This window comes from Hippocampus bargibanti, linkage group LG14 (genome assembly GCF_051943395.1).
Source record: "Hippocampus bargibanti isolate YZ-2025 linkage group LG14, ASM5194339v1, whole genome shotgun sequence".
NCBI lineage: Eukaryota > Metazoa > Chordata > Actinopteri > Syngnathiformes > Syngnathidae > Hippocampus > Hippocampus bargibanti.
Window position 1 is genome coordinate 14,772,087 of NC_142747.1, and position 12,537 is coordinate 14,784,623.

General features: G+C 42.1%; 1 protein-coding gene across 1 annotated transcript in view; it reads left to right on the top strand.

Moving 5' to 3' along the window:
• Positions 1-12,537, top strand: part of sik2b (salt-inducible kinase 2b) — a 53,663-nt gene that overhangs the window by 31,325 nt on the left and 9,801 nt on the right. The window contains exons 5-11 of the mRNA XM_089014626.1: positions 730-854; positions 1,065-1,188; positions 5,233-5,459; positions 6,915-7,067; positions 7,304-7,450; positions 10,151-10,382; positions 10,473-10,766. Of these exons, the coding sequence (XP_088870752.1) occupies positions 730-854; positions 1,065-1,188; positions 5,233-5,459; positions 6,915-7,067; positions 7,304-7,450; positions 10,151-10,382; positions 10,473-10,766 (1,302 nt within the window). The remainder of the gene's footprint in view (positions 1-729; positions 855-1,064; positions 1,189-5,232; positions 5,460-6,914; positions 7,068-7,303; positions 7,451-10,150; positions 10,383-10,472; positions 10,767-12,537) is intronic.

A 12,537-nucleotide genomic window follows, 5' to 3' on the forward strand; every position in this document is an offset into this window, starting at 1 on the left:
CATGTATAAAATATTTGTTTTTTTGTATTTCTGCTCCAATTGTCATGATCAGATTGGCGAAAAACGGGTAGTGTGGTCGGCCCTGCCTGCAGCCTCGCAGGTGCTCGTCGTTTCAATCAGTGGCCGTCAAAAGGACTCCTGGCACGACCATTCGGTGTCGGCCATTGGATGCAATTTTGTGCATTATGTATGCATTGTTTGCTGTGCTTGTGTTTGTTTCACCGTGGCGGACTTTTACTCTTGGTTTTCTTTTGATACTTTCTATTGTTTGTGTTCAGATGATTTTGATGTTTTAGATTTTGTTCCTGCTGACTTTATTTTAATACAATTTGTCAAACACAACCTCCTCCCTCCTGCCTGCTTTTTGGGATCCACAACCGCCATCACCACCTTGCAAACCGCGACACCAATATGGCTCTTTAAACATTTTGTGATGCCGACCCATTGGTTAGGTAGGTCACCTCCCAAGACAGATGATATAAATTGTGTATATAATTATTAGTGAAAGCAGCACAGTGTGAGTACACATAACAAGAATAGAATAAATAATCTTACCAGTGGCATTTCTGAGCTTCTACTCTTCTAATTTCATTAGTCATTCATCTTTTCCAGATAGATTGTTGTGATACTGACTGGGGCGCAATGGGGCAGTTTGTCATTTTTGACATAATCATATGACAGAGATTGATTTAAAAATATAATTGTCAAATGACTTTCTGTCTCTGGCAGACTTTGGATTTGGTAACTTCTTTGAACCTGGCATGCCTCTGGCCACATGGTGTGGCAGCCCCCCTTATGCGGCTCCTGAGATCTTCGAGGGTCTTCATTATGAGGGCCCCCAACTGGACATCTGGGTATGTTGCATGCATGAGCTTTACCATGGCCTCGCTACAATGTTCCCCTTATCCACTGCAAGCCTCCTCTGGTACCATGAGAAGCAGATCACCGACTGTGACAGTTGTGTTTCATTTTACTGCTTTTTGCAACATCTTTTTTAACTTTGGACTTGAGTCGTCGCAACCAATTTTAATTGAGCCTACCGTCTGTCTTTTGTATTGTTCCAGAGTATGGGTGTTGTCCTATATGTGTTAGTCTGTGGTGCTTTGCCCTTTGACGGACCCACTCTGCCAGTACTTCGACAGCGAGTCTTGGAAGGGAGATTCCGCATCCCCTACTTCATGACTGAAGGTAGGTGAAACCTTTTTTTCATGGGCAGGAACGGGGACGGATTGATGAAATGCAAGAATGTAAGTGCATTAAAAGGACAGCAATTGAGGATGAATATTGTATGAATAATTACAGAGGGAGGAGAACAGAAAGGTCTCCAGTTTACGGACAGATGACAGAACGGCAAAGTAGGGTCATGTGCCAAGCTCTGATTCTTGTATCTATTTTCCATATGGCACCATCATATCTTCTGTTTGAGTCAACAGACTCTTACTATGGCTAAACTCACTTAAGGGGTTATTGTGTGAATGAGGTGGATGGTTTTGGACAAGGGCACATACTAATAGAAAGCATTTCCACTGTTATCTGCACACTATGTCAAACCAGCCATGTTGTCCTAGCTTATTGGCAAGAGATGAAGTCCAGAACCCGAGCGGTTTATGTATCCTGACGACGAGCCAGCGATCCCCTCTAGATTTTTACCCGTTTCTGTCTCTGCCATGTAATAAGTTCCAGGAATGACCACATTGATTAATTTCATCAATGTAACTTTTTGGTTTTCTTCCCGCATCCAGGGGTTGATCCAAATTGGCATTGTTGGGCCTTTGTGCCATTCTTTGGATGTTTGTGAGGGAACCTTGAAACAATCAACATTCACAGGCCTGGTAACGGAGACTTGCAAAGAGACTGTCTGTTCCCGAGAATTAAGAACAGGATGTGCTCTACTCCTGCCTTGAATCACTTTTCACAGTACAGTGTTGTGAAAAATCAGGTTTCACCCATCCTGATTTTTCACACAGACCCCACTCTCTCCATCATCAAACCCACTTCAGTATTCATATTATGAAACAATACATATTCAACTAAAATGTAATTTGTAGATAAATGTATTTACGAGGAGAAAAATGCAAACCTTGATCTAAAACAGACATTTTCCTTCATTTTCGAGTTCCTCAACTTGGCATGACAAATCATGCAGATAGGACATTGGCAGCTGAAGGGCGTTACTTGGGTGTGCTCAGTGGACAAAGCAATTTCTAAGGGGGCAAATCATCTTTCACAGCCCAATTCGCCCTCACCAGAACATCTCACCGTTGCAAACATGGTCTGCCACCATCCTCTCTATTTCACAGCTGGATGTTGGCACACCGCAGAGGACGAATGAGTCAAGTTATCCATGGAAACCGTCACACTTAACACCGGGTTCCCATTTGTGCGTTTCTGGCTCCCATTGCAGATCTTTTGTAGCTGAAATGCAATTGAAACAACATTCAAATGTAAGAAGTCATTGGCCCGGATAAATACAGAGGGTTGTGTCAGGAAGGGCATCCGACGTAAAAGCTTGGCCAAAACAAACAAGCGAATCAAACCTCTGAAGATGGAGGACACTGATTCGCTATGGCGACCCCTTGAAGGGAAAAGCCGAAAGGAAAAGAAGAAAATTGGCTGCAAAACTGCAAATAATTGGGAAAGATTTCATTGCACGATTAGAGATACACAAAGCTGTTTATTTCTGATGTAAAAAATGATTTTCACATTTCCTGTCATTGTCATAATCATAGTTGTATGAATTACACTGGATTTGACTTTATTTGAAGCAATTTCCAGTACAGTGGGGTCCTAGCATTTTCGTATTAGGGAATAGATTTTAAAAGCCCCAATTGATTTGTTCAGTCATAATCACATTTTTTTATAAATATTTTTAGTTGATAATCAATGAATCAAGGAAACCAGAGGATTATTAATTGGTGGTTGAAATGTCAAGGAATATAGTCAGTATCTGTTATTGCCCTACATTTTACAAATAATTGATGGTCAATGTTGTTTTTATAACCAATAAATCCACAAATTTACTTCGCTTAAGCTGTTATACAGCTAATGCAATTGAAAATGCACCCAGTTGTAGCCAAAAAGCTCAATTCCAATGCAGTCGTCCTGTCTTAATTATGGCCATTATAAACAAACATAAATAACACTAATTTACCAGAAAAGCCCCCTCCCAAAAATAAAACAAATCTAACACAGACAAAATACAAATGCAATCTTTAAAAATAACAGAATACATGACTAATAAACAAGGTATTAATGTTGACGAATGTATTCTATAAATTCTGTTTTAATGAAATAGACACTGTTGTGGTCCTGATAAGAAAAAAAGAAACAAAACAATGACCAAATGATGTTTTTTTTTTTTTAAATTTCCTCTCTCAACCCCTCTCGTAACATCCTTGCATCTGATTTATCGATAGAAATCTTTTTTAAAAATATAATTACATCAAACGGCACGTCGAACTCTTTCGCGATGGACGATTTGCTCCTTGTTGCGTTCTCCTCGACAGCCACTATTGCCTTGTACTTCGTTCCGAGATCACAATTCTTACGTTTCCCCATGGTTTAAATTGGTCTTGAACAACAGTACTGTATATAAGCTCTGCTACGCCTTTTTTATTGTGCACTGGAGCTGGTCACGTGACTTGGTCACGTGACCAGCTCCCGTGCCTTGCGCAGTGTAGCAAACGCCATTTTCTACCACGTGACCAGTCACGTGACCAAGCCACGTGACCAACGGCGCGACCGATACAGATTTCGATAATGGTGGTACTGTATAGAAACCCTTAAGCAAATATCGATTCACCTTAAGTATCTTTTGTATCGATATAAACATAGCAAAATGGCCGGCGGGAGATGAAAAAGAGCACCGTAGTAACCGGATTATCGTAATAACCATGAATCGTACTAAACGGAACTAATTATACATAAAAAGACTAGACATGTGCACGGGAAATGAAAATAGTATCGTAATAAGCAGTATTATCAGTATAACCGATATCGATATAACAAGACTTTACTGTATTATTTAAGTGACTTTTTTTTATTTACACATAAGCAGTCCTGAAAAATAATAAATTCAATCCAACTTCTGTAGCCTACATTTATTGTGCAATAATGGCCAGGAACAATGGATTAATCAGTCAGAGAGCCCACTAGCTTCCTTCCGTCAGTGTCAATCCCGACATGGTCCACAATCTTCCTAAGTTAGTCCTTTGGAGAAACATATCGGTTGTTGCTCTAAGCACCGCTGTAGCATTGAGCACAACCCCCATTTAACTTGCTGAAGATCGTATGGCGTTTGCTACTAGGATGTAGGAGTGTGACATCAATAACTGGTCTCTAATATACTCATAAACTATCATAGAGCTGTATTAAAAATGTGAAATCTTTTGAAATGTAGTTCTGCCTCACTGCAAACTACAAATAGAAAACCATTAATTATTAAATTGATCTCCGAATGGTTTGGTGCATCTTCTGGCCTCGTCATTTAAAAATATCCATTTTTTGTCTCCAAAAAGGATGGGAATGTAGAAAGTGTGTTTCTTTTAAATCAGATTCATCAATAAATTGAAGAAAATAATTGATCGATGAATTTCAATTATGAATCAATTAATTACAATTGTTCATGGGCAGCTCTCCAACAATAAAATGTGCACTTATGATACCTTCAAGTAAGTGGACCTGCAATTGATACAGAAATGAATGGTGAACTGGTAACCAAGTACTTGTCCAAGGTTCAAGGGTTTCCATGCCATAATAGTTCTAGATGACCACCACCAGCTATGTGGGCATTGCTGAATTAAAAAAAAGTGTTATGTTAGTTTTTAAGAGCTTAGCAGCAATACGAGTGGCTCAGGCTAGGAATGCAGTTGAGGTGCTATGGGTGCAGGCAGGGGACCTTAATCCTGTTAAAAACCCAGCTGCTTCTGACGTCAATCTTATCTAGCCATGAACGAGGGGTCAGGAGATTTCATTTGTACAGGAGGATAGTTGAAAGGAGTGGAGACACTTGCCCTTTAACAGGGGTGGAAAATTATATTTTAATTCCAAAAGTACGTCACAGTTCAAAGCATCCATCCATCCATTATCCTCTTATTCTTCATTAGGGTCGCGGGGGTGCTGGAGCCTATCCCAGCCGTCTTCGGGCACAAGGCGGGGGACACTGAACTGGTTGGCAGCCAATCACAGTAATTCAAATAGTTGCCAATGTTTTTTTCTATTCTTTTCTCTCAGACTGCGAGCATCTGATCCGTAGGATGTTGGTCCTAGATCCGTCTAAGCGTCTCACCGTAGCGCAAATCAAAGAGCACAAGTGGATGGCACTCGATGTTCCGGTTCAGCGGCCGGTACTGTACCAGCAGCCTGTCTCTGCTGAGGGTGAGACTGGCGTGGGCGAGTACAGCGAGCAGGTTGTACGTTTGATGCACAGCCTTGGCATCGACCAACACAAGACTGTGGAGGTAATGGCGAGCAGATTTGGCTTTTTTTATAGCACACATTCTTTTGAAAATCTGACATTTACAGTTTGGGTTCTTGTCAACACAGAAACTATTCTCGATATGATTACCCGTGTCTACCTCATGATTAGAACAAAGCTATTAAAACAAATGCCCGGAGGCAGATTCCGACATCGGACATTAGTCAGCCGGTCATTGACCAAACTCTTACGAAACTTTTAATATACAAGTCAAAACAAATCATATCACTGTGCAGTCTTGTCATAAGATGGAAACACATGAGCGAGCTTTGATTTCAAACAAGCAGGAAACCACACAGTTGCAGGCAGTACCCACCACACAGTACTGCAAAATAAGTCGGTAATGAAGGAATTTTGCTTCTGGCTCGTGTATAACTCGGGGAGAAAAAAGGCAGAACATGGGCTATTCCTCGGTGAACATGAGTGTTAAACATGAGGTGTTTTTTTCCTTGTTGCTAGAGCAGCATATACTTTGGAGCACTGGATAGCTAATACTCAAATACTGTTCCAACACTTCTTAAGTTTTTGTCTCTTGGTAAGTATTTTAAATTAGCTAACTGAGCTCTGTTTTTTTTTCACTTCACCTTCCAACTAAATTTAAGAACATGCGTTTTCAGGCGACATTTCAGAATTGGAACCAGAATCAACTTTATTGGCCAAGTGTGTAGACACACAAGGAATTTGTCTCCGGTAGAACACGCTTCACTAGTATCACCATAAAAATAAAATACAAATAAAGACGCAAGGTAAGTGGTACCTCTGAGGAATAACTGTGCAAAGTAAAAAAGCAGATCTAAAGTGATCAGTGGTAGAATGAAATCTGATAACAGTTGTACACTTGGTATAAAAGTTCTACAGGATGAAAACGACAGACATTTTTACCAGTGAGCTTAACTCATTCACTGCCAGACATGCAAAAATGTGTCCACTCCATTGTTAGGGATTTTGTCATTGTCACTCGAATTCCAGGACCCACGGAATATTGAGTTTGAGGACGACAATTTAGCGTAAGAAACCTTCGGCTCTCTTCTTTCATCAGAAAAAAAGAGTTAATTCCTAAATTATGAGTCTGGAGTTATATAAGCTTGAAATGAGGGCAGCTGTCCAACATACAACGCAATACATACATATTGGTTTATATAACGCTTTAACAACAGCTGAAGCTAGAACAAAGCGCTAGCATGGGAAAAAAAAGGAAATACTGCTAACATGAAAGAAAGAACGGGAAATTATTTGCCAGAGGCCATAGCCAGCGCTTTATTGGGACCCAAACAGGATAAATCGGGATTGGCGCTGTACGTCATGTATTCAATTCCTGAATACATTTGTGAATCGCAGTGAATGAGTTAATTTAACTTTTGATTAAGTATTTTTTTTTGACAACGGGAAATATCCGTGTCACAGAGCTGTCCTTTTACATGTCACGTCTTTCCTCCAGTCCCTGCAGAACAAAAGCTACAACCACTTTGCTGCCATTTACTACCTGCTGGTGGAGCGGCTTAAGGCCCACCGCTGCAGCTTCCCGGTGGAGCAGAGATTGGATGCACGTCAGCGGCGGCCCAGCACCATCGCTGAACAGACTGTCGCCAAGGTAGCCGAAGGCTATTGAATAATCCATAGATGCCACCCTCGACCACCCTGATCAAAGCTTCTCTTATTCACACCTGCATCCAGTCGCATTCATTCAGCCTGGCTCTTTCTCACTTGTTTATGCATTCTTTTCTTGTCTCTTTCCCCTTCATTTTCCTCAACACATTTGCTGCATCACCTGTCAAGAGCTGTGATTTCAAAAAAAGATCCATAACGCCCTTCCTCTTTTCTCTTCAGTCGACGAGCGGTTCAGCCCAGGTGGGCTTACTCCCACACGGGGTCCGCCTGCTGCGATCCCCCGCGGCTCCTGATGCGTTCACCTTCACCCAGCCCGCATGCGCCCTGGAGCAGAATTTCATGGCTGAGGACGTCAACACGCCCAAAGTAGGTCCAATGACACAGTCAGGAGACGTAGCAGCAGGCTGCATTGGTTAGGGACACGCGTGTCTTTATCAGTCTTGTGTTTGCATGCGTACTTCCTGACCTCAAATGACAGCCCGGTACTGGAAAATGCAGTTATTCCAGACTTTATCCTAATATGCTCTGACAGCAATTCATTTTGATAAGATCACTCACTCAAAAGCGTGCACGCTCGCGCGCATATGCACACCCATCATGCTCCCTTGAGAGTGCTGGTGTTTGCTTCCTTGCTCAACCTGCCAGAGTTCAGATGACTCGTCTTGTTACGTAAGCTCTAAGCTAGTGCACACATCAGATAGGACAGCTGCCTGTCCTGCACATGTCTCAGACTCACAAACGCACGCACGCACACACAGACACACACACACACACACACACAGATATGCATATATAGACCCTCTAGAAGCCTTTGGAACAGGTGTCGGGACCCTATGGCTCACAAGCCATCTATGGCTCTTTTGATGATTGCATCTGGCTCGCTGATAAAACTAAATACATATTCTCGCTTTTTCGCTGTTGATTTCCTGTTTCGGCGGCAGTTGGCGGAAAGCGCAATTTTGATTGGATGATACTGACCTCTGGCCGTCGATGTCGAAACAGGTAAACGGCCCCTTATAAATAAGCCTGACAAGTTATAAAATGACGAGTATCATACAGTTCAGGTTGAATGGATGGAAGGATTCGCCTTTGTGGAGAGAAAAAGTTCTGCCGTGATTCTAATTTACAATGAAACAATACCATTGATGAAATAGTTGAATATCAGTGGCACTTTGACAAGCCCCATGCTACCATTAGCAGTGTCTGAAAGTCATGACAAAAAGTTAGTGGACACCCTGGCAGACAACTCTGAAAAGTTGCCAGCCCAGCCATAAAGTTGCCTGCCCAATTTTTCACAACTTAAAATACATACAGACGTCTAATCGCCCTAAAAAATAAAAACATTGTTGCGAAGTTTAAAGGTTTTTTTTAAATTAAGGAAGTACCAATCACAAATGCTCCCCTGCCTAATTTATGGTAAATATACCTTGCTGAAGATTTTGCTGCATTTGCCGTTTGTCATCATGGTGTACAATGCACCGTATGCATTGTGCTGTGTTGTCCGCTCAAAGCTACGTGGACTCCACTTTCTCAGCGGCTTTCAAAACTCTGAAGTACACTTTTCAGTCAGTGTAGTCCAATCAGAAGCCTGCTTCGGACTACACCCTGACTTAAAAGTGTATTTCAGAGTTTTGAAAGCTGCTGAGAAAGTGGAGTCCATGTGGCTCGTGGCGTTTTGTTTGTAGCTTTTGCTTAATTGAATAAAACGAACATTTCATTTGAAAACAATCGTTTTTTTTCATGAAGTTGCCGGCCATCCGGGCCGAGACGTTTTGAAAGTTGTATGCCACCCTGCAGACGCTATTTCAAACACTGCCATTAGCATCAATATACTTCTGTGAGAGACAACAGAAAGCAAGCGTACAAGCTAATGATCCGTGTGCAGCTGATGAGCAGTGTGCAGGCTAGCTAGCAGTAGCTTCGCCTATGGACCCGGCAAGTTGACTTTCATTCCGATCGTTTGGCTGGATTTTTTTTTTTAACAATCATGAGGAATGGAAAATTATTCATATTAATGCGTCATATCATAAAAAAAGTTATTTTAAATAATATATTCTGACATTTTGCTGAAATCACATGCATGTGTGTTTGCGTGTGTGTGTGGCTCTCACTGAAAAACATTTCTAAATATTTTACTTTTATGGCTCTCTTGGTCAAAAAGGTTCCCGGTCCCTGCTTTAGAATGAAAAACCAAAAAGTCTTCACTTGTCAAAAATGTCCTCACTACGTATGGTATAAAATCATAGTGGACCTCACAAAAATAGTAATACACACACACACACACATTTTTTTTTCTGTGCTTTATCTGTGCCAAATAGTGACCTTTGTCCCACCGGCTTGTCATGATCTGGCAGACTATTATAGAGGCCCATTGCCTGTCACATTTTTAGAGCGAAACACACTTAAGCAATTCTCATTTATAATTCTCTCAAAAATGCATTTTGGAGCAACCCCTTACACAAATGGCTCAGACAAATTGATGCGTGGTGAGCTGTGCCGTGCAGGGCAGGGGGGCAGTAGTGTGTGTGTGTGCGTGTGCATGTGTGTGTCCTCTGCATGAATGGAGCGTGGTTATGTAAGTGGTCCTGTGATGATGTGACCGAATGCGTTGCCAAGCAAACACCCAACGATATGAAGCCGCAGTTTAAATCTTTTTTTTTTTTTGGTCTTCTCTATGGATTATCAGGCATTCATTCAAGTTTGTTTACTCCCCCTGCCCCCTTTATAGTTTTGCTACCCTAATTGTCTCCCGATGACGGCCCTCCTTTGTGTTTCATGGTGTGTGTGAAAGCGGTTGAGTAACAGCATTCCAATCCCGATGCACTAGTGAAAGCAGATGCAGAAATTGGGCGAAGTTGCTTTCTTTACACCGACAACGGGCTGTTATTGCAACAACTCATGTGGATGATTTTGAGTGTCTGCGTCCATAAAAACACAGTTACTAGCCCTGCCTTGTCCAAAGTTTTTTTTGGTGGGTGCACATGGAACGCTTTATATGTCTTTTGTATGCTTGTCTCCTTTTTAAATGTTTGAATTCACAAATTCATATTCTCCACCTTTTTCAAGGTAAATGGCTGCTTGCTGGACCCATTACCTCCCATCACTGTGCTCCGCAAGTCCTCCACCTCGTCTCCTAGCAACATGATGGAAATGTCGATTGATGAGGGCATCGAGACCGAAGAGCCCGACACAGAGGAGGATGCGCCCCACCTGTCTTTGGCTTATCTGACTGCCCGTTTTGGACAGAGGCGTCATACTCTCTCTGAGGTTTCTAACCAGCCAGGAACGTCAAACCAGGGTATAATTTCAGATGACCTGCTACACACTTCAAGGTCAAATACCGTTATGTCATTTTTGCTTGACTTTTCTCAATTTTCACACCCACCAGGTAAACTTTTTGTTCTGGGTCACAACCCCTCGACGGGCAGCATGGACTCTGACATGGGCTACGACATGGGCTCCATGCACAGTGACCTCGGCTTACTTGAGGACGCCCCGTCGCTCAATGAAGCTATGTTGGGCACCAACACGAGCCCCCGCATGCCCCCGACTACCTTCTTGAGCACTCAGCCAGCCAATCCAGCAATGGCCGCCTTAACCTCGCAACGCAGGGACACCCACAACCGCTCACCCATCAGCTTCAGAGAAGGGCGCCGTGCTTCTGACACCTCACTCACACAAGGTCAGTACTCTATTCAGTCTTATTCTTACCAATACAATACTACATGCTTGGTACTCTGCATGACTGAGACAAATTCAGACAGATTGAGCCTGCTCGTGCTGATCGCTATTCTGTCCATCGGTTTGGAAGGAGAGGAGCTTGACTGCAAGAATAAATAAGTGTCAGTAAACTGTCAGGTCATGTCTCTTTGAATGCTGTCACAAGACACAGTGGGGAGCTTTGACTTGTAACGGAGTGTAGATCTGCACAACTTGTACCATCTAGGACACGGGTATCAAAGTCAAGGCCCGGGGGCCCAATCTGGCCCGCCGCTTCATTTCTTCATTCAAATCAAACTTGTGAATTTCCATGATGCTTGATAAAGTCCCAACCAACCTTTTAAATCGTCCTATGTAAAACACAATAACAATCATTATTGTTTACTTCAAATTTGAAAACTAGTTATTCATGAATTTGTTCATTTGTTCACACTCTGTATGAAATATGTGGAGGGGGATTAAACATTCGACTGGATTCCCCAAATTCATAACAGCCCGCGAAAGAAAATTGTAACTACAAGATGACCCGATGGCAATAAATGAGTTTGACACCCTTGGTCTAGGTGGAACACAAAACACAGATCCTCCTTCCCACTCTTACCAGAAACAGATCCTCCTTCCCACTCTTACCAGCAAAAATACCGTACCCCAGGGATGTCCAAAATATTTGCAAAGGGGGCCAGATTTGGTGTGTTAAAAATGTAAGGGGGGGGCAACCTTGATAAACATTCTTTCCATATAACAGCAATGAATTTAAATAGATTTCAGCGAGCCATTCTATGTTTAACAATTGATTTTTTTATTTTTAATTTCAGCTATCCTAAGCATGTGTTTTGGTTCATTTGAAACATGCAAAATTGAATTGACATTGAAAATTTAAATAGAATATTCATTCACTTTTTAACACTTTAATCAACATCTTAAATTGTTGCCATTATAGAAAATTGAGGGCTCTCATTTAGTCGATTACTCATGTACTAATTTGCTGTTCGTAGTGGCGCCTCTAGTTGGCAGCACTTGGCACACACAACTACCAGCGATTCTACCCACTTTACTAATTCTTCACGCCGGCCAGACATTATTGATTTTATGATGGAGGCTGCGGGCCAGATGAGAATTGATCACGGACTGCATTTGATCCTCGGGCCATACATTTCTGCCATATGCTGTATATGGCATACTGTATAACTTCCAGATTATTTGTCACACTAGCTTTCACACCTCCTCCCTCCTTTCCTATCACCTCCTCTACTCAGCCCCTCTGATGACTGATTCACATGATGAATCACCGATATTCGAAGGTTTCAGCCCACATATGTCCCCATCCCTACTGCTCCCTCTATGCCTCATTTCCCCCTCGCACCCACCCCTTTCACACAGCCCCTGTCTTGTTTTTCCTTTCACTTTTGTTTTTGTCTCTGCACAGCACACAATTAGACATGAAATACTTACTGTGGGTGGATAGCGACAAGACTGGGGGCATTTGGTCAAGAGCAGACCTCCACTCAAAGCCAAATACGGACCAGCATGGAACGAAACATCACAGATTCACCTTGTGTACATGTTATATCTAGGTCTGCAGCAACATTTTATTGCATCACTTTCTGTCCCATTCTGCAGGAGGCAATCTGGTACTTGGTCTCTTTTTTGACAGCATGCAATGTGTGCTTGCTCCAAGTTGCTGGTTGTTAATTATTTCTTTCTTTCACTCAATCTTTTATTTTAATCCTCTT